This window comes from Hirundo rustica, chromosome 3 (genome assembly GCF_015227805.2).
Source record: "Hirundo rustica isolate bHirRus1 chromosome 3, bHirRus1.pri.v3, whole genome shotgun sequence".
Classification (NCBI taxonomy): Eukaryota; Metazoa; Chordata; class Aves; order Passeriformes; family Hirundinidae; genus Hirundo; species Hirundo rustica.
In genome coordinates this window covers 5,826,966-5,849,798 of record NC_053452.1, presented here as the reverse complement: position 1 = coordinate 5,849,798, position 22,833 = coordinate 5,826,966, and the positions used below count along the sequence as shown (strand labels likewise).

At 39.2% G+C, this 22,833-nt stretch overlaps 1 protein-coding gene across 2 annotated transcripts in view; it reads left to right on the top strand.

The window, feature by feature from the left end:
* SPTLC3 (serine palmitoyltransferase long chain base subunit 3) overlaps positions 1 to 22,833 on the top strand; it is a 77,590-nt gene that overhangs the window by 18,130 nt on the left and 36,627 nt on the right. The window contains exons 2-4 of one of the 2 annotated variants that reach the window (XM_040059373.2): positions 11,022 to 11,210; positions 12,730 to 12,884; positions 13,817 to 13,965. In XM_040059373.2, the coding sequence (XP_039915307.1) occupies positions 11,022 to 11,210; positions 12,730 to 12,884; positions 13,817 to 13,965 (493 nt within the window). Of the gene's footprint in view, positions 1 to 11,018; positions 11,211 to 12,729; positions 12,885 to 13,816; positions 13,966 to 22,833 lie in introns of both variants that reach the window. The other variant, XM_040059372.2, reaches the window with a different exon arrangement.

Here is a 22,833-nt window from a genome sequence, read left to right as displayed (position 1 = left end):
GTCCCCTAATTTCTATCATTTTATGATCAGTATAAATGAAAACTTTGAGTTAGTACTCCTTAATGTCCCTTGAAATTACTTCCAAAGTGCAGAAATGTTTTGAGTATTGTCTTCCAATTTGCCCCATGGCAATATGGGAAGAAATAATAATGGAGGTAAGGGAAAGACTTGTGAAATGCCTGTAAGCATTTTTTCCCACAAGCAGTGATTTCACCTTGTTACATATCCAGCATCTTCCACCACCCTGGAGCATCCCAGCTTGTCTGCCGCATCCTTTCTTTCCAGAGGGGCAAGAGGCAGAGTGTATGTGCTGAACCTTGTTCAGACCTAAACCGGTGCTGGTTCGTGGGTTATTACAATTGTGCTTGTGTAATTCACTCTGAGAATGGCTAAACAGCCAAAGTATTGCTGTCTGTCCTTCAGTTCAGGGATTTGGATCCCTTTGTGACCTGTCAAGGTCACATTTTCCTGAAGTTTTTTGAAGAGTTGATATCATGAAGGCCTCATCAGATTTGATTGAAATTGCTCTGTGAGCTCAAAGGCTTTAGCAGACAGGTACTTGCTGACAGAGGGGTAACATGAGGGAGTAGGCCATTGCTTTATTAAAAAAAAAAAATTAGCATTGTTCAAATGCAAAAGCTAATTTAACTCGTTTTTTGCTATGCATTTGAAAATGCATAGCATTTCCTTTGCTGAAATAACAACACACTTCAGTCTCTCCTTTACCTCAGTATTCTTGCACCTGGTTTTTGTCTCTTGAATTTCTCATGTGCTTCTTTTTCTTAACCCCTTGTCTTTTCAGCCAGGAACCACAGGCTCTGGTTGTTTACCTCTAGGCAGACATTGATCCATGGTGAAAATCAGTACCTGGTGGGGTGAAGACTTCCCTTTTTGTCTGTATCTAGACTGCTGTAAAATCTGAGGAAAGCATTTATTTAAGGGTGGTTCTGCAAACCTGGATAGTTACAGAAGGTTCAGATGAGAGAAAGCCATCAGTTACCATATAAGCTGTCAACTTATAAAGAGCATTTCAATATATAATGCACTTTAAAAGAAGAGCATTGATTTATTTCTACATTTTTTATTGATCTTTAAGCAGTTGAAATAAAATGAAATTTTTTTGATCTCTGAATTAGTCAATGTAATAATAATTAATATCATAACAATTAAAGAGCCATTAAGAAGTCATACAGGCCAAGATCATCTTTTCCAGTAGTATAAGGCAGAAATTGAAATTGGTGGGAAGAGGAGAGAGCCTCTTGCAGAACTGTTGTACCTGGAGGGATCCAGTTGTAAGTTTCTCGTAGGTGTGGGCATTACTTTACCATAACAGATGGAAACTGCCTTTTCCTGATAGTTTTCAAATGAAAAAATAGCTAGGGCAGGATGTTACTGGATTTTTAGGTGAAAAAGAGAAAAGTAATTGGTTGTCACTGGTTAAACTATGTAGCTTTTCTGCATTAGGGCGTGAGCTGGGTTACTCTAGACTGGGGTTCTCTGAGGACACTGATGATAGGTGGGTGGGCAGCCCTCAACATGTTGTTAAATTAAATGGTGCAGTGATTTGATGTGCCAGTTGTGATGCTGGCTTTGGTGTAGGACAACTGACTTTAATTAACCGCGGTCACTGCTACCAAGCTGTCTAACGATTGGCTAAATGAGTTTTTTGTCTTCTCACTTAAAACATCTTCTGTTGCCTTTGAAGGTGTCAAGCTGTTAGTTTTCTTGATGTGTTCAAAGGATGGGTATTGTCTTCACCTTCCTCGAAATCTTGTGCCCTACAAACTATATCCTGTGCCTGAATGGAATTTATTCTGATGCCTTTTCACCCTAGGGCTCTCTTTTGATGCTGAATTCCTATCCTAACTCAAAGGTGGTCCTTGTCTAGGTCATCTTCCTACTGTGTTTTTAATTCCCCTATCTGTCAAGCTAGCAGAACAATTTTGATTGCCCCTTTCTCAGCTGTTCATGAGAAATTCTGTTTTTCCCACTGGGGTTTTTTTTGTTGTTGTTATGGAATTTCTTATCTCTCCTCTCTATCTGTGGCATGTCAAGATATTTGTATTTAAATATCATTTTAAAGTAGTTAATTGCCTTGGAGGAGGTAGCATAAATCCAGCTAAAATGATTGCATTAACAAAATTGGCAATGACCTTCTCTTTCATCACGTTTTTGAAATACGATAAGTTACTCCTTGCAATCATAGGAATGTCTTGGAAGATACACAGTTTCAGCTTAACTTGTGCATTACTCTCAGAATCAGTAAAATAACGTGCAAATTATCCTAATGATATGCAGCTTCCTGGTGGGAAGTGTGAATACATAGAGGACAACCTCCTTTAATAAGGGATGTATCCTGACTTCCAGAAGTCTTTATCCAAACTGGTGCTGTAATCTTAGGCATGAAGAATGGCCTGAGACTGCTTCTGAATGTTTGACACCTTAAGGTTTAAGCTTGCAATGTCTTTGGCATGATCCAGCATCCATGGCCACGTCCATTTTGACAGAGTGTGTTTCTCATTATGAAACTCCTTATTAAATCTGTCCAAAATCCTGGCCCTGTTTGAAGCTGTTCTGCGGTATAATGGGGAAAGGTCTGGCATCCAGTGAGGATTCATTATGTTAGTGCAGAAGATGAAGCATTTTCTTGACAAGGGAATTTTACATGAAGAGGAATCTGATAGCTAATTAAAACATTTTCTGGTGCAAAGTCACTGTGTAGGAAATATGTAGGAGTTGGTGGATTGCATCATGTGGATATTAACTCAGAATCCACACTGGGCAAAATCACTAGCAATCTAGTTAGCACGTCTTGAGAATCTTTACACTGTTACAGTCTTGATCCCAATAAACAGCTTCATATCAAAAATGTGTGTGATATCCATGGGATTAATTTCTAAGTGCTCGATCACTTCTGGAAGTAGCTTCCCACATAAGCAGATCATTACCAGCGATGTGCAGAAACTGGCAGCCTTTGAAGTGATATCACTTCATCATCGTCTTATTTGTTTGTTTATTTTTTAAGCCAAAGCCATAGGATTTGGATGAGCAGGAGATATTCTGATATGGCCAAGCTGTGTGAATACTGTAACTTACCCTGAGCTTTGGAAATCGTGGCAAACCCTTGCTGCAACTTGGCACCACAGGCTGTGTGGGGATTGCTGTAACCCAGGTGTTTCATCCACTTCTCTCCGATCCCACATGACTGATTTTCTGCTCTGTAATTGCTGTGAGGTTAGGAAATGCCTTTTAGTGTAAGTATCTCTCTGGGTAGTGAGCTTCATTGTTTTGTCTCTAATAGTTTGAAATTATTAAGCTCCATCTTTGCCCTCGTGCCTTCCTATTTATGTTGAGCCACTTTGAAGTTTATGGGAGTAGTAGTAGAATAACAGCTGTATGAGACAGTCGTGCTACTCTTTCTTTCTAGTGTTTCTTACTATGGCTTGAAATGTACAAACTAAAAGCCATTGGGAGAAGAGTTTACTATGGAAATTTTTTTTATCCCCCATGTACTCTTTGATGTAAGTGCCTTGGTTATTTGGTATTGGGTAGTAGCTGTTATGGTTTACATTGCAATTTATGAACCTTGACATTCAGAGTAGTGTTTTCTACGATTTTTCTCCCCTCCATCAGATTGCATTTTCATGGTTTGCTCCTGGGTTTTGTCCTGACTTTGTGTGCATTAGTCTAAGCTTTTGTGCTGTAAAGAGTTGCATGTGGCTTTTCTTTGGTCAAACACCGTGGTGTGACCATTCTGCATCGTGCAGTTCTAGCTGCTGGACTGAATTCATGCAAGACGAAAACACGTGCTGATGTTTTCTGGAGGTTTTGCAAAAATTGCACACAGTAGGCAGTTTCTTAATAGTTGAAATTAAACACTCATTGATGCCGGAGTGCATGTTGCTTGTAGTGTGTGCAAGGCTAGAATTTCTGATGTATCAGTTAAGACACTAAATTAATGACCTTAATAAAAACTTACAAAACTAAGATAAAATGTGTACTTTCTGAGTTCATATTTCTTTTTGTGTGGAACCCTTGCCACTGTTGAATGTTCTTCCTGAATGTTATTTATGGGTAAGTCTTCTATATCCTCCCAATATTGCAATCAAAAATACCATTTTAGCATCAGAGTAAAGTGTTAGTCTGAAAATTATACAGTGTGGGTATTGTTTTCCTCGTTACATAACAGCATTTCACAGTATATTTCTAACGTGTTTGTCATTCACATCTGTATTTTCATAGTATTAATGTCATAGTCGGCATTGCAGGACTTGTTTGATGCTGAAAGACTGAAAGAATTGCTTCAAGATGAATCTGTTGGAGTTTAACTTGTGTTCAACTGAAAAGGTTATGCAAGCCTGGAAGGTGAAGATCCTGTCTCCATCCCTTTGTGGTGTTTGCCTGTAGTGTGCTTGCCTTGAAGAGAGGCTGCAAGTTTTTAGTCAGCAATTAGATGACAGTTCATTAACAAATGAAAAGTCGTTTCCTGGTGCTTGTGAAAAGTGTGGTGAAGACCCAACCTTCAAACAAACCTCAGGCAGCATTGAATACTGTTTACAAGGAGTGAACTTTATTTAGAGTTTCTGAATTGTTAAATCCTAAATCTCTGCAAGTTCAAGAGTACATGGTTTCCTAAGTTATTTTAAGAGTGTCCTATTTTTCTAAACCTTCTGGACTGTCTTGGAGATTTTACTCTTAGTCCTTACTGATTGTATTACTACCAGGTGTATATTTTTTCTTGAAACTTTGGTAGAAATCAATAATCAGTCTGAACAAGGATTCTGCTGGCACACTAATAAGAACCAAAGCCTTTTTGGCTTGGTTGCCACTTGCAGCTTGTGTTATAGCGACTTTCTTGTGGCTTTGTCACATTGCAAGAGGCAGTGACCCTCATTTTAGCACCTTCTTGACTTATAAGTTTCACAGCTATTTTTATTTTAAGTCTTGTCTTTGTCACAGTGACCTATGAATTCGCCATGTAGCCATTTTGGGCTTATGGTTTAGAAACTTGAGCCTGTAAGATCTGAAATGTGTTGTTACAGAAAATAAATCACTCATTTAAAGTGAAGGATATCATTGCCAGTAAGTGGGCAGATGTATGAAGTAATAATCTAAATTTGTGTCAATAGTACATTTATTCCAGGGGACTTCTGCTTTCATTATTTTAATTTCCTTTTTTTTTTTCCTCCTGGAAACCGCATACAATTACCTGGATTCCTCCAGTGTCTGATGGGTTCCTAAGTGATTTTGGGAAAGCGTAGTAATTGTGGCAATAGCCTGGTGGGTTTTTACAGAACCTGACAGTTTTATTCTTTGGGACCCAGCCCTCTGGTGACCATGATCTATAGGAGACAGAATTGCACACCAGACCCTTCATGTGACTATCCAGTGGCAAGTGCTGAGTGAGATTCAGCTGGACCATACCCTTCCCTTGGCTGAAATGGAATCCTGTAGTGCCCCATCTTCAGCTTCTGCTCCACAAGATTACAGGCTTCTGTAGATCCTGTCACTCATTTATGTCACTATTTATATGGATATTTATATTCTTCCCCATGTGGCTGTCTCACACATCCTAGGACATCTAAAATCATCTACATTTAGGCCCCCATACCAGATGCTTTTCAAATGCTGGGGATCAAACCTCTATTTAGAACCAAACTGTCTGCAAACAATCAGGTGTTGCATTAGCAATTATGTCTGTTCTCCCATCAGTTTTTTTTGCTGTAGGAGCATACTGTCGTAATTTGCTTAAGGTTTCACTGTCATCTTGTAGGTCTGTCAGATATTGAGCAAACGTGGCTGTCACTTGGTTCACAGTTTTCAACATCTCTCTCTTCATATACATATCTGTATGGGAAATATTGTGGAGATCAGTCAGCTTGCATTGTTTTTTAATAGGTTGTATACGACAACTTGATAAAATCTGATCCAGAAACATACGTAAAGTTTCATCCACCTCTGGATCAGATTTTATTCCTGGCAGGGAACTTATATTTAAAGATAAAGACTTTATTGTTCTCCCAGTAGTTTTACTTCAAGGATAGACCTTGCACCAAGGATAGTCTGCACCTACTGCTGCCGTATTGGAAGTGGCCATAATATCAGGAGAATTTTTAATTAGAGCTTGTTGTCTCTGTAGAACAGACTTGCATGAAAACATGGGTTCTTGGGGCTCAGTTTCCTTGATACAGCTCCACTCACCCAGCATATGTGGTCACCTCCTTGCTAGGGAGTTACTCAGGGCCAGCACACAGCTTTGGTACTGTGCCACTCTGTGCTGTTCAATTCTTCACTGCCCCCTCGATGCAGTTCTGGCTCATGGAACTTAGCACAATTCCAAGGGCTCCAGGACCTAAATGCAATGAAAAATTATCTCCTAATTTTAATGATGCTGTGAAAAAAGATTTAAGTATTATTCATGCTATCGCATAGCTATCTTTTTTTTTTTTTTCTTTGCTAATGCAAATATATTTTTTAACTATTGCTTGTAGAGGTGTTGCCAGAAGTGTGTTTAATAGACTTCAAGATGAGTTTACATTATTAGTAGAGCAAGCTATTTCAGTTAAAATTTTGTGTCCCTTATATTCAGTATTTTATACTGATGCCCATTCTAATAGCACTCTGAGATTTGTTGGCAGAGATTTTCTCCATTTAAAAAACCGAAGGCATTTTGGAAGGGGCTCTTCATTAGGGGAGAGAGTTTTGAAATACTACAGTTAGTTACAGAAAATGGGAATCTAAGAGGTATTGAATCTAAGAGATGTTGTACTTCAAGCTGACTTTGCTTCATTGCCATCACTCCCGTTGACTTCCTTGGCATCAAAATCTTGCTGCAAGGAATTCTCTTGCTGCAGTATCTTGCTGGAAACCAGATAAGCAGAAGGTCAGCACACAAAAGTTGCGTATCCTGATTGTGCTTTTGGTTTCCAAGAAGTTGATGAAATCTTAGACTTGTAAAGCTCCTTGGTAAAACATCCATTCTCTTTGAATTTCACCTGTAGCCTTTCTGTATTGCATGTTTATGTTGCACCAGCCCTGCATTTGTGCCTGGAAGGTAAACTTATTGCATGGCAGGCCACTGAGAAACTATTTTGATTTGGGATTCCAGCAGAATTTTTAAAACAAGCCAGTAAATTGTGGATTAACATATCACAAGGGTTATTTACTCAAGATTTTTAAAGGAAGCCAAAGATAAAGTTGCTGAGTAACTCTGGGCAGCTGCTTATCTTGCCCTTTTAGAAATTAGGGGTTATGAATAAACAATCTTTTGAAAAGATAACGAGGGAAATGCGGGGAATGGAGTCCCCTAGGGATCACTCTTTGAACATGTGCTCTCAGGTTTTCATCAGTGCTGTGGAAATAGGGGTGAGGAGAAATAGGTGACAATATGCGTTGACAATACAGAATTCTTCAGGTTGCTGAAAAATAAGGTCTGAACAAGAAACACTAGAGAAGTTTCCTGCTGGTAGTGTGTATAATGTTGACAAAAGATCAGGAAAAAAAATGCAAGTTGCTAAATAAAAACCAAATAATTAATTGGAAGGAAAAATGGTCCCAAGAATGCACAAACAGCAGTGTGCTCTAAAGTCGTCATTTTTGCAACTGAGGAAGGATATATGTAATCATAAGAGGTGAAACTGTGAACCGTGGCAAGAAGGCAAATAGAATGTTAACAGTCTTTCAAAAGCAACAGCAAAGACAACAAGGCGTCATTTGCAGATGTATAAATCCCTACTGTGCCCTCCAGAGGGGTATGCAGTTTTAATTCACATCCTCTGCATCTCAAAAAGGTTTTACTGATTTTTGCAGAGTGAAGAGAAAGTTGAGCATGAAAATATAGAATTTTTTAATTTATCTTTTGGGGTTTAAATCCATGTAAGGACAAGGAGACTGGACTAGAATTATATAGATTAAGATTCCTCTAGGTTGGAAAGAGACAAATAGAGAGGCAGAATTTATTTAAGTACAGGAAATTATGAGTTGCATAACTGGCTGAGTAGGAAAGCACAGCAGACAAGAACAGTCCAAGTAAACTGTCATGACACTGTCAGGTAATTTCATTATAAAAAAGGAAACGCATTTTTACAGATGAAATGAATTATCAAAAGTCACAATTTATTTCCCCAACATTTTTAGATTCGAAAATGATGAACACCCTCATAGTTATCCTGCGATGACTGTTAAAGGTGATAAGACAGCCTTAGAGTCATAAAATCTCAAAGCCACCAGTTGCTAAAGTTGGCAGAATATATATATACTTTTAGAGTCTTTGCCAAAGCAATTGCTACAGCTGAAAGGATGGAGTAGAAAATGTACTGTCTAGTACAGGTTTTATTACAGGTAACAAGACACAATTCAGCAGAGCACCTGCTGTGTAATGGTGTAACTAATGATCTCTGAGTCGTTTCAGGCATTTGTAGGAAATCTGCTGGCTTTGATTTCAGCTCCCTTCACTGTATAGCTGCTGTTCTGAATGCACAGTCTCCAAATCCAGCTCCTTCTTCTGAGATAAAACTTTATGATAACATAGAAAAAGTCAACAGTAATGTAGTGCAAAATGACAGGCATTGCTTCACTGACCAATTCAGTCAATTTAGACTGGCTGAAATTGAACATCCTCATGTTATTCAGTCAGCCATTCATATACCCCAGGTTTGGATCAGAAATGCTGCACAAAAACATCCCTGCGAAGACGCTCCCACTCTCCAGAAGCAGCAAATCCACTTGTTTTGATTATTCTTTCTTGAGGCTCTCTCTTTACTTTTTTGTGGGACTCTAGGGATTGATTAAATGCTCACAGTTTTCCTCACTTTATTTTTTAGACAAGGTGTCACTGTGTTTTTTGAATTTGCTCTCCCAGCCTTGTACCAACTTCTGGAAGACTCTTGGGTCTTGTCCTTCATAGCCTGGAGAATGTGGGTCCCATCTGGCTCCACGTTCTTCATACTTCTCTGCCATCTGTGCTCGTTCCTCCCAGCTGTTTGTATTAAGGACAGTGACAGTGGTTACCTGGTTAAATACATACTGACCGCATCAAACGACACCTGCTGAAATGAGGGTTCCACAACAGCAGAGATTTATTGTGGAAGAAGGATGTCACAGTGCAGAAGTCTGACAGGAGCTTTCCTGTTCTTTCACCAATAACGTTTACAGCAATAAAGTTTCTTAATAAAATCAATGAACAGAAACATCACACCTCTCTCCTCTGGGCTCAGGTGCATTATCACATCATCACAGCTTGATGCCAGTTGATTCAAGAGCATGAAGCTAAATGCCGCTTGAATTTCCATAGATGACCTTAAATATGCTTTTAGCCCATGGCAAATGTAAGGTAATGGGACTGAGCTTAATCCTTTCTAAAATATTTGCTTTATCTCATCACTGCATGCACACAGCTGTTGTGACTCATGAAATTTTACTTGACCATGTATTTAACTCATCCTCATAAAATGTCTTTCATGGTAAATAGGTTGCCCTAAAAAAGCAATTAGCTCGAGGTACGAGTGCATGTGTAGCATTTCTTCAAAGGTGTCCCCTCACATGGTGAGAGCCAGCCCTGCATTCCTTCTCCTTTGCAGGGCAGTTATTTCCAAAGTCTAAATGTGTTTCTCTTCAGCCCAACCAGCATTTTCTTTTTTTGGGTTTCCTTAACAGCCTTTCTATTTCCTCTTGTGCCCAACAAGACTTTGCCTTTTTTTATTATTATTATTTTTTTTTATTTTTTAAATTTCTTTTCCTCCCAAAAAACTATTGGGGAATCCAGGATTGGACCAGCAAGTTACAACAGAAATCTAAATCCTTTGAGGACAAAGACATTTTAATGCAATATGAAGATCAATAACACTCTGTTCTTACAAGTATAGTGAATTGGCAATTGTTCTTAATGTGACTGTTCTATTTCAGCTTGCTACATTACATAACTAGGTTATCTGCGTTTTTAGTTCATCCTTCCCACAGGCAGAAATGTATTAATGGTATTTCTTCATACGCTGGCAGCTTTGCTTTGTAACATGTCAAAATACGTGTCTCGGCTATTTGTTTGGTTTTGGTTTTCTTTAACAGGGCGCTATTTTTTTTTCTGGATTGCGGTTTGTTAATTTTGAATTAGCAGGTTGGCTGTTACTAGACAGTAACTGTAAAGGCCATCATGTTTTGCAGAAATGAGGGAGTTACCACTCTTCCAAAGAATAATCTGATGAGCCTATTGAATATGGCAACTGGAAAAACTTTGCCTCTTTAATTTGAAAATGGAAATCTTAGTTTATTTTAATGACAAAACATTTTGTCCACGCATTGTTGTAAATTTCCAGAATTTGCTCGCAATGGGATCACTAATTCCAGCAAGCAAGGCTGTCTCTGTGTGTTCTTCCTTTTTCTTTCTTGACTTTTGCTCTTCTCGGTTTTGTCTTTAAGTACCCTTACAATTAGGGGAGATGTCACTGAAACTAGGATTAAAAGCATTTGTGAAACCAGAACAGAAATAGACGGCAGGGATCGTAACTGTTTTGGATGCTTCCTCAGGCCTGCAGAACATCGCAGTAAAGGTGCCCTGTTTTAGGCAGGATTTGTTTTATATAGGTTAGTTGCTGCAATGGGTTACACAAGACTTCCAGAAGCAGTCAGGCACAGTGTAGGTAAGCTTTTAATGCTGCCCTTCCCTTTTTATAGCTCTGTCTTGCGAGACAGAGTATTGTGGTTTCCATTTAATCACCTTTGAAATAATTGTCCAATTGCACAATAAAACATTGCCAATCTTTCATAAGTTTCACATGTTTCAAAATAGAGAAGGGAGTGGTGTTGAAGACATCTGCATCTGGGGACATAAGAGGAGAGGAAATGGAAGATACTTGTAGTGGTCAGTAGGAGCTGCAGTGTTAAAGGCCCTCTTCTTCAGCTGATACATTGGGGTCTAAATGTCCTAATTAGAGAAAAAGATTTTCCCGAAACTCAAAGGGCCTAGGCTTTGATGAGATTACGTGTATTAATCACAAGTTTCTGTTCTGGTTTTTTTTTTTCAGAAGAATGGAGTGTCAAATGGAACTCTCTACAAAAAAACATTTATTGAGCACTTTGAACAGGCACCAATGTATGTCGCAGTTTTTACTTTCGTGGGGTTTGCAGTGGGAACAATATTTGGCTACCTGCGAGATTTTATGAGAGCCTGGGGACTAGAAAAACGTAACATTGCTGCGGAGAGAGAACAACAAAAAGTATGTATGAAAAAGCCATTATGTATCCACAGCTGAGTTTTCCCCTGCTTGTGAGTGATTTACAGCAACTTGTGGAAGTAACAAGGCAGACAACTTTCCTTTTACAGAAAGTTGCACGGGGGTGAGAGGAGTGACACACCCTGCAGTGGAGTTGCATGCACGTGTATGATTATGTACCTGCATTTATGTAAAAGCATCATATTTTACCCAGGGACGTGTTGATCTCGTTCTAAGAGTGCTGTAATACTCTCAGCAAAACAGAATCTCAGTATATTAGGTCAATCCACAGGGAAAAAAAAAAAGAAAAAAATCATAAATGCCTTATTGTTAAATATATCGTATTTCCAAATCTCTTCAACCCCACTTTTCCTTTGTTCTATCTGCCTGTCTTATGCTGTCTTTCACAGCAAGGCAGTTCTCGTTTTGTTATAATTGAATTCTTGTAACTCTCAAATTTTTTTCACCCCAGATAGTTCCTAGTGAAACTTGCACTACAGCAAGTTCAACTGCTTTCCAACTTTGTTTAGAATTTTTGGTTGCTCCTCCTTCTCTGTGCAGTCTGAGTCATCATTTATGGTAACACCTGGCATAATGAAGGAAAAACGTGAACAGTGCAAATAAAATTCCTGAAATTGTTTCCTGTTTTAGATTTTCAAAGATGCATGCATAACTTAATGAATATTACTTTAAGTTCACTTCATGATTCGGCCATTTGTTGATTCCAGTTGTGCCTGTTAAATTTTTTTGTCCTTCACTATGGATTATGTGTTTATTTAATTCTCCCACATATGTTAACTGCATGCCGCATTATTTTATCAGTTTATTGTATGCAGTGCCCAACATGGACATATTGCTGTTTCATATAAAACTTTGTTTAAATTTAATTTCCATATAAAATCCACAGATAAACATTAATTCTCAACCAAAATAATTGTTTTAACTGGATGTTTGCATCTCCATGTTAGGCCAGTAATGCCCAAATCACATATATTGGACTGGCTTTTATGTAATGTATCCAGCATTTCATGAAATGTAGTGAGTAGTTTATCCTCCTTTTTATGCAGTCTGCTCCGCACATGGAAGAATGCTCAGTTTGAAGCAACTGATTTCTTCAAGTGAAAGAATCTTGATTTTTTATTTTTTTTTTTCCATTTCCAACTTTCAGGATATATAGAGTGAGTTAGACTAACTTGTTGACCATTAAAAACAAACAAACAAACAAGCAACAACAACAACAAAAAACCTTCAACAACAACAACACACCTGACCAACCGAAAAAACCCCCAATCTTAAAACAGAAAAAGACAAAATATTCTACCCTCTCAGAAATACAATGTTGTGTTTTAAAAGAATTATAGTAAGAGATTTGCTGTTTGGAGTTGTAAGTGACATAGGAACATGTGGCTGCTATGGCTCTCTGTTTACTGATGAATCAGTTTTCCCTTGTTAATAGGAATGACTTGGGTGCAGAAGCAGGTATTTTCCTAGCAACATAACCCTGTGCATGTTTCCAAACCAGGATTTTGTGCCACTTTATCAAGATTTTGAGAACTTTTACACCAGAAACCTCTATTTGAGGATACGGGATAACTGGAATCGTCCAATTTGCAGTGTCCCTGGGCCACAGTTTGACCTCATGGAGCGCGTGACGGATGATTACAACTGGACATTTAGGTGAGTCATCTTACACTCTGCTGCTCTCAGCTTCGTGAGCATAGTCCTGACACCTCTGCAAAGCACAGAAAGTTGTGTCGAGATCCTTGTCTAATATCCATCAGCGTGTTTCTTTTTGCAATCAGTGCCATGCTGACAATCAGACCCTTTTCTTGTGCGTATTTGTTGGGAAATGCGGTATAGATTTCCAACTCGATTGCAAATGGGTTTGGCTGTGTCAGCACAAGACTGCTCACACACCATTTATAACAACAGACCTTGACTCGAATATTACAACAAAATTCGTTTTATCCCTTGGTTAGGTTTTAAATCATAATTTCTTGCATTGCATGAACGTGGCTTCTTGCCTTTGTAGTGAGTCTTTGGCAGTGGGTTTTAAGCAGATTACAGGTTGAAGGTTTTGGTGTATTGCAGCTGAATTACGCACCTATGGCAATTCACAGCATAGGTAATGTGTAGGTTGGCTATATTTTAGCTTATTGAGAATGCATCATAGTGTTTCCCATATTTTCATCAAGTTTTAAGTTCTGTGTATCTCAACTGCTTCCATTAAGTCATTAGAGCACCGATGACTTAATGGAAGCAGTTGACAATTTGTTTGAAAATTACTATCTGTATGTTGTTCCTTAAATAAAGTCGTAGGTCTGTTAGTTTATTTAAATCCATGAAAGCAGCCATTCACCCCATACTAGTATATTGCCATCTACAGAGTGGCTTCTAGAAAGCACTCTGACCATGAAGCAGTACTTAGTTAGGAAAAGAGAAGGGGCTAGAAAAACTTCTGGGCTGTTAGAGTATGAGGATTGTAAATTCCCAAGTAGGATTTTGGCACTGGAACAAAAATTTGGTGGGAAAATTTCGGGCTTTTTTTTCTTTTCATTTGGGATTAGAGGGAAAATTGCACTGCTGTTCAAAATTTGCTTTAATTATAGGTTTACAGGAAGGACTATCAAGAATGTAATCAATATGGGTTCTTATAACTACCTCGGCTTTGCAGAAACAGATGTTAATGCCTTGAAAACTGTGACCATAGAGTTAGAAAAATATGGGACAGGAGTCTGCAGTACCAGGCAAGAAATGGGTGAGTAAACAGCGAGATGGCCACCAAAGGTTCTGTAACTATACTCTTTTGCTCACAGATACCTTGAAAGAATTGGATACTTAGAGAATGTTAAAAACATCAGCAATTACTTGTTTCACAATTGCAAGGAACGCTGTGTTTTATTTGTTCTCACATGAGGGTTTTTTGTCAAGAGGAAAACTGAGTTTTGGAAAAGCAAAACCAAATGTGTCCTATACTGGCCTGGAGTTTTTGATGATAGAAGTAACAGGCTTATTTTTAAAGAGAATTTAAAACACGTTAAGATTTCAACGATTGTTCTGGGGCAAATTCAACTGCATCACAGATTTATATCAGTTACCGCACACAAAGGTTTCAGATTAGTAAAAGGATCATTTACATAATGTTTTTAATCCTGTGTTCTAAGAATGTATTGGAATGTGTTATGAGGTACTACTGGCACAAAACAGAAATTTCTAGTTTGCCTTTAGCAAATGAATTCAGGAAGGCTCCATCTGACATTTTTTGTTTATGTGTCCTTTATGATTTGTCTGCTTTGTTAGTTTGTAGGCTGCATGCAGTGTTACCTTCAACTTTCTGTTTTTACACAAAGCTTTGTATTCCTTGTGGTACAATCCTCTTATATTTCAGAAAAAAAAGCAAAAAAAACCCAGTTTCAAGCCATAGAAATATAAGAGGAGGTTTCTCTTCAGGCTTTATCTTTCTTGGGAGATAAAAAGGCAGACTTCATTTCTTCTGATCCAGCAATCTAAGAAAATTACATTTTTTATCTTCAATGTAAACTCTGTTTTTCCATAAATCATACTGAAAAAATACTGTATTTAATTTAGTTTTTTTATTTGAAGTCTCCGTTTCAGATGTAAAAAGTAATGCAAACCTTGTCTCCTGCTTCTTATCTTGTCATTGTGGTTTGACTTGCCAATAATAATTATGTCAGTGGCACCACTCATAGAGGGTTTACAGATTGACCCTACTTTCCTTTTGAAGATGACCCATCTGGTGACTGCAATATATTATTTAACCTAAATTGCATGCTTGAAAGTGGTCACCAGTGCTAGTCCTTTAATGTATTGAGGGAAGCTTTCTCTCTTTCTGCCAGATTCTATTTTGTCTAAGAATGTTTCAAGTTGTTTTCATGACATCCAAGATTATGGCTGGTGTTCCTTATTCTGTAGCTTTTGCTGATTTTCTTTTAATGGAAGATTTATCTAAAAAAAAACCAACTTACTAAAAGATTGATTCTGTGTTCAAACATTAAAAATCTTACTAGGTAGCTGCATCTAGTCTATTTGAGAGGTGATGGGTAGAGATTTCTAGGATTTTCTCTTCATCTGAACTCCTGTGCTGTACTCAAAGTTGTCTTGACTGACTGAGCAAGGTTTTAGGTCATTCTAATTGCCTTCACAACAAACAGTCCCCTGAACTGCACCGAGACTATTCACAATGCAAGAATGAGCTACAGATAAACATCCTAAAAGCCTTGTGAGGTGGATTTTGGAAGTGGATTTTGGAGAGCGGCTCGGACATCGAGCTATTAAGAAAGGAAAGCAGGGTGTTGAGGCCCGACTTAGCTGGTGCAAATGATCAGTCACAGCAATTAATCCTGGGCAGGGAACAGAGGGCCTGTGTTTGTGTGCTCCATGGAGAGAGGTGGCTCTGCAGGGCAGGGCTGGGCAGTGTCTCCTTCCTTGGTGATGGCTCTTTGGAGCCCATCTGTCACCAAGATCTCTATGAACAATTTAAGGAAAACATCCCCTCTTCCCTTGTTCCTTTGTGTTCTTGTGCTCCGTTCTCATCACAGTCGAGCAGAAAAATTCTGAGTTAAATGAATCAAAGAGAGAGACAGGGAAGGGTCTGAATGAAACAACTTTTTTAATTATCACTTCTCATCTTCATCTTAGATAAAAAGAACGGGATGAGTTTGTTTCTGGGCAGATCACATTTCAGAACTTATCTTGTTATTGTGTGTGGAGTTGAAGTGCTTTGAAGTAAAGGTGAAGTGAGCTGTAAATTCCCTGTAGGGTTCTAGTCCAAGAGAGCACTTGAACATATTTATATTTTCAAGCTAATTGACTTTGAAAGTACTGCTGCGTTTGAGTGCATTTAAGTGTCTGGCATGTTCGAGTTTTACCAAGATCTCTCTTTAAGCAGTGGTAACTCTCTTTTTGAGAAGGATCATTCCACTTTCAGAGGATTTCAGAGAGAGGGGGTAAAACAAAGAAGACACAAGTAAAAGTAATGTGAGTGATGATTGAAAGAATGCAGGATGCTAAAACTGTCCTTGATGGTCTTCTGCCTACAATCCTCCTCTTAAAACTCTGGAGGCTGTGGAGAAGGTAGACAATGCTGTCATTTCAAAATGCTGGTGCAGGTAGTTTCCTCTTAGGACAGGGTTAAAACTGATGAAAATAGCAGTTGACCTTCCTAGACTTATCCCCCATTAAAAAATTTAAGGCTTTTCACTCCATTTTTAATTCTGTGCTCTTTTTAATTTTAATAATAATAAATTACTTTCTTACTACAATGGTGTCATTTAAGACACATTTCTGAGGGTTTTGTGGGCTTTCAGTATGAAATAAAAATATTTTCCTTTTAAAAGACCAAGCTAGCTATTACCTCTTAGGAACAAGATCTTGAAGTTCTAAGTGGTACATCCATGGAAGAATTATCTTGTTGTTCCACGATCAGAAAGCAAATCAAGCACTAGAAATTATTAGAAAGTACACAGAAAGCCGACCATAGAACCTCAGTATGCTGCTGCATAGAACTGCTGTTTGTTGTTGCCTTGTGCACTCTGTGCGGGTCTGATCAGAAATGTTTAGCAAATCTGGAAAGTGTAAGAGAAGGGCCACAGGGATCATCAAAGGCCTCAGACAGCTTCTGGGTGAAGAACTACTGAGCTTGCTGTCTTCAGCTGTCGCAAATGCCTGTCATCTATCTCAAAAAGGAGCCTGGGATGAGAAATTATAGAAATTGTCAACATAATGTGTGATGTGGAAGAATGGTCAGGGTTCACTGCCCATTGCCTTTCCCACTACCAGATGTACAGGGCAATGAATGAAGCTGGTAGAAGGTTTTCATCAAAATGCTGGCGGCTGCCAGGCCTGAGGAGCTCATTGCTGCAGGTTCCAGAACTTCCCACTCACTTCCTTGTGTTCTAAGGAGCGTGTGTGCAGAGGAGAGCTCACTGATAGTTACTAGAAATACCCAAACTGTTCCTGATTCAGGGTGTCCTCATTAGCTCTGGGAGATGCCAAGAGAGGATACAGAGAGATCTGCACCTACCATATCTGACAAAATTGGCCATGGGAGTTATTTAAATTAAAATAGCTTTTGTCAGCAGCAGTCTCTCCTGTAGGTGCAGGAAAAGGTAATTTTCTCTTTATTTCTTTGCATTGCTCATTATAAGTCAAGAAACCAACTGGGACATAAAAAGAAGTAGGAAGTTTTGGGTTTTAGGAAGAAATCTTCAGTCTGAGAAAATGTTGAAGGATTTAAGTAGCCATCCAGTACCTCGAGGTGGCTACAAGACAGTTTGAGAGGGATTTTTCACGAGGGCGTGGAATGACAGGATAAGAGGGATAAGAGGGATAAGAGGGAGTGGCTTCTACCTGACAGAGGGCAGGGTCAGAATAAGTATCAGGGAGAAATTCTTCCCTGTGAGTGTGGTAAGGCACTGAAACAGGTTGTCCAGAGAAGCAGTGGATGCCCATTACTAGAAGTGCTCAAGGACAGGCTGGGTGGGGCTTGGAGCAACTTGATCCAGTGAAAGGCATCCATGTCCATCCCTGTCCAAGATGGGGGCATTGGAATGAGGTGACCTTTAAGGTTCCTTCCAGCACAAACTATTCTGTGATTCATTCTACTATTCCATGAGTAGCTGGACACCAGCTGTTCAGCTAACTGGAGTGTCGGGAATGTTAGGGCATTCCATGTAAACTGCCCCCCAAAAATATCTCTTCTGTTCTATGCATTTTATTTTTTTTTTCTCTCAAAAATGTTTTTTTTTTAGCTTAATAAAACTACCTGCAACTAGGAACCTAAATGAAATATGAAATAGCAAGTGTTCCCTCCAAATAAAGAAAAACATGAAAGAATGACAGCTTGAAGTCCCTCTTCCCATGTAAATCAATGTATTTTAATGGCTGGAGTGGGAGTTGGCTACTGTTAAGGGTAAATTCCAAAGCCTTTTGTCTGAGCCCATCCTGTTGTTCAGTATCCATAGTCAGCCTTTTCCAAGCAATGTGACTGAGAATTATTGAGGAATGTGCAGATTATTTTCCTGCTTGCTGCCCGCAGATGATAACCAAAGCAAAGTTACACATTTTTTCAAGATAAGGCAGATTATCGTGCTCTGAGAGCTCCTAGGGCCAGGCTGGTGACAGGACTGTCACAGGGACAGCCAATGCTCTGTTTATCTAACCCACCAGTATCCCTCACGGAGATGACATGCGTGAGTAACCGGAGCAAACGTGTCATTAGTGCTGGTTAAGCAGCCGGGCAGGATTCCTACCTTTTGAAATCCTCCTCCTGTGATTATGCCTTGGACCAAAAGACAAGATGGAGCCTGCACAGAACACTTGCAAGGTGATTCACTCTGGAGGGCATGCTAGGAGATTACCCTTTAACACCTAACTTGCACTCTGTTTCAGGGCTTTTTCTTGGTTTGAGGATTTTTCTTTTTTTTTTTTTTTTTTACGCCTGATTGTGATCTCATTTCTTAAAAGCAGATCTGAAAATCTGTGACAACATTTAATATACAAAAGCAGCTCAAGCCCATTCACCTCCTTCCACTGGGTTTTAAAGCCTAATGTGAATTTCTAGCAGCATTTCAAGAAGATAAAAATAGGTATTTGGCCATTCTTTCTTTTATACTACTACAAAACTTTAATTAGGGCCAGGGCTCATTTTAAACATAATACTGTACAAACATGAATAAACGCTTCGTTTTTCAGTTTGGAGAAAGAGATAAAGAAATGAATTTCTCATAAGTTTACAGTTTCCAAGTGGGATCTTAATAAGACATAAAGACACAAAAATGAGAATTGCATGTATAGATATGTGTGTGTATACATATATTTCATAATCTTACTGATTTTCTGATAGGGTATGGTATAAATTAGGAAACAGTTCCTGCAAAGAATTCTCTTTTGCCATGTCCGCTAACATCCTTTTCCTTTTTGTGCCTACCCTCTCATAAATAACTAATCCAGCTTAGGATCAATTTATAATGATTGGGTCAGGTTAGTTCCTTGTATTTCACCATTGCTGAAGTATGCTTTGCAATGCCAGATTAATAGTCTGGATAGTCCACCTTCCAGCAGGTGGAATTGAAGGCATCTGCAGGAATTAAGGGTTGTCTGACTTGTTTAATACCTAAAATATCTCTGATACATGATGTTATCTGCATGCAGGTATTTGGATACTTGAGATGCTGCCATACAGGCTTTGACATGAAGAGCCTGAATTTAAACTGGAAATTTTAACCTTGTATTTTTCTAAAGGCAAAATCAAAGTAAACAGAACCAGAAGATCTAAATCCAGCTGGAAGTTTTGTTAAAATGACTCTACATTTTTCCTGATAATCACTAAATTACACAGGCACATTATTAGATCTGTGACACCCGTGGCATCTTTGTGGTGTGAAAGCCCTCTCAGTTGGTAGCAATGTTGAGAAAACTTGAGCATTTCCTTTCTGTCGAGTGATTCATCAAAACCCCCTTATTTTGGGACTCTTTTCTGCACACACAGTGTTAAATGAGGCAACTGCGTAACGTTACTGTGTGCTTCTCTCCCTCTCTCTCCAACGTGTCTCATTCTACGAGTTGGGGCTTTCCTCTGCTAGTGGCTCTGTGGAACAGTGATACCATCTCCATCATCTGGTAACACAGTGTAAAGAAAAAATATAGTTTCCACAGCTTCTGTTTCTTCATCTTGCTATTAATAGCTCATCCAATCTTGCTTTCGTGAAAGTGCGTTTATCTTTCAATAATACAGATTTTTTTTTTTTTTCACCTCTGACAAGCATCTTTCCAGAGTGAGTTTGTGACCTTAAGTTTCAAGTGTGACAAGGAAGTTCAGGTGTTTTGTTCTGCTCCCCACCCTCCCGGGGATGCTACTGACAAACCCTCATTTTCATAGCGTGATGGTTCTCCGTCACCTTGGTGAGTCACGTCGGGGTGCATAGAGTTCCCAGCTGTTCTCTTTTCTTTCAAGGGCTTGTCGCTTGTACCAGTTTACTCTTCCAGCTTTTGTTTAACTTGAGGCAAGCAGTTATTTCCCTGTCTTCTTTGGCTCTTGGAATTCCAAACGAAAAATACTATGACAGGGTACTGTCGCCAGTGTTGGCTGTTCAACCAGTCTGTGTCATTAGTGGATAAGAACCTGAAAGACTATGTTGGGCAGACTAACCAGTGGCATAAACCACCTTATCCAAGCTGAAAATGTGGAACTGAATGATGACTCTATGGATCATGGGAAATCCATTTTTCCAGCTTTATCTGTCTAGTAGTCTGGCAGTGACCTTCAGCCCAAGAGCCTGGGTGAGTCTATGAAAAAGCCTGTCAAAGCACAGTGTACCTCATGTTCCCTGTCACCAGAGTGCAGTGGCAAGTCAATGGGGGGAACTGGGTCATCAGATTTTGAAAAGGCAGGGATTTGCTTTGAGAAGTGTGGGAACCTGTGGAGGTGGTTCCCATTGTGAAAGTCCACTTTTGATATGATCTTTGATCTTAATACCTATATAGTCTTGGATCACAGTGACTCCTGCTCTATTGTGTTACATACGGATGTTCAGCAGGGAAGAATAAGGATTTCAAAAGGATTTAATTTTATCTCTTAAAGATGCAGGTACCTTTCTTTTCTTTTTTTTTTTCTCCTTAAATCAGTGGTGATTTGGTGTACATTGTTTAGTTGTATCCTCATTTGTTGGGTGAAGCCAAGCTGTAGTCAGTCAGTGGGGAAATTCTAATGTCTGTTTATAGGGCAAGTGTAGAAAGTATCTGTGTATACAGTCTATTAAAAAGATATATCTAGTATATCACTTTTCATTCATCAGATCATGATACTGGTCTTGAATCTAGCACAATGCAAAACATTTTAAGGGCCAGGATGACCTCACTTGACAGCTCTAAGGTTTTATTTAATGAAGAGCTGTGTAATTATTGCCTTTGTTATGTTGCTTGAGATGCTGAGATGTTTCAGCTTGTGCCAATTCCTTTGGAACAAATTTGCGTCTGTCTGGTAGTGCTGCTTATGCTTGTCGTGGTGGTGGTGGCTGTGACCAGCTGGGAATGCTAGTGGAAAGCTTCATCCCATGTCTGACCCCTTGTTTCTTCCAGTGGAGAGAGGTGATAGAGTTGATATCTCCTGATATGATTAAATAATTGCATAATTATATGCTCTTTCAACTCTGTTCAGTGTATACAGCTGTCATGAGCCTCCCACTGGCAGTACTGGCATGTGTTGTATTGCTTCTGCAACACCTCACCTGTCATCAGCAGTATTGCCACAATAATTAACATGATTCAAAACCAGGGCTCATTTTGCAAATCCTTGTCATTCAGGATTTTGTTCTGCTAACCAATTTCAGTTTGTATTCCAGGATCTGTAGGCAGCGGTGATGTACAATATCATCTGCATTCGCACTTAGGATTAGTAAATAATAAGTAGGAATCAGTCACTTTCAGAATGAGTCATTCTTCACCGTGACAAAATCAATAAAAATAGGTGCAAAATGTGCTGTTCCTTTGTGGATCATCTAATAGGAGCTTTAACAGAACAGTCTGTATTGAGTCAGGCTTTTCCTGTTTGTAAAAACAGAAAACATGTGATGCAACCCCAAAATGCAATTTAACTCCACCCCAGTAGTGTCAGACTTACCCCTGGAAGAGTCAGGGACAGTTGTGTCATGCCTTAAAATGCCTTCCTTGCAAAGTACATGCTGCTTGTGTTCTCATGCTTTCACAGACCTAATTTCAAGCTGTGACCATAGTGTGCTTGGCTTTGAGCTTCCATTTCAGACTTCATCTTCTTTTTGTGTGCTGATAGCCCTCGAGTGACAAAATAACATCTGCAGGGCGCACTAAGGCAGCTGATCCTGCTGGAACTCTTAGCTGTCCGTGAGTGCTGTAACCAGGTTGAAGACTAGCTGGGCTCAATTTGCAAAAAATATAGAACTAACCACAGAAAATACATGCTGAGTCCTGCTGGGCTTGCACCTTAAGACAGATTCTCACCCGCATTCCCAGTGAGCAGCTCAGCTCTGAAACACTGTTTTGTGTTTCATGGAACCTGGGTGCTAAACAGTGACGTGTGTGCAGAGCCAGCTCACACCCTCGTGTGTCTTGGGATGTACAAATGAAAAAAAAAAAAAGCAGCCATCCTCAAAGAGCTTCACACAGAGTCAGCTCGCACATAGTGGAGTTTCTGCAGAGCCACATTTTCTGTGTCACATTTACCTAATTCTCGGAGCACAGAGATGACCCAGCTCCAGGTACATGCAGTGTGATACACGGAGTGCAGAGACATTCTTGAAGCTCTGCTGGAATAGGCTCAAGTCTAACACAATACAGGAAAGCTCTGGCAAAAGCTCAGCAATACTGCTGTTCTTTATTGTCCATGCAATCCAGGTTTTTCAAGAAGCCACATGGTCCTTGCTCCTTATTTCCCTGACAGTTGGAGGGTTACCTGCCTGCATGATAGATATTTGTCACATTCTATTTCCAAATGGATGTCATTCTTACTTTACGTATTTAATGACAAAAAATAATGAAAACGCTACTTCACTGTAACCAGCTGACTTACTGCTGTTGCTGAAACTGTTCTCCTGCCATTTATATTTGATTTTTTTTAATGAGCTCTGCTCCA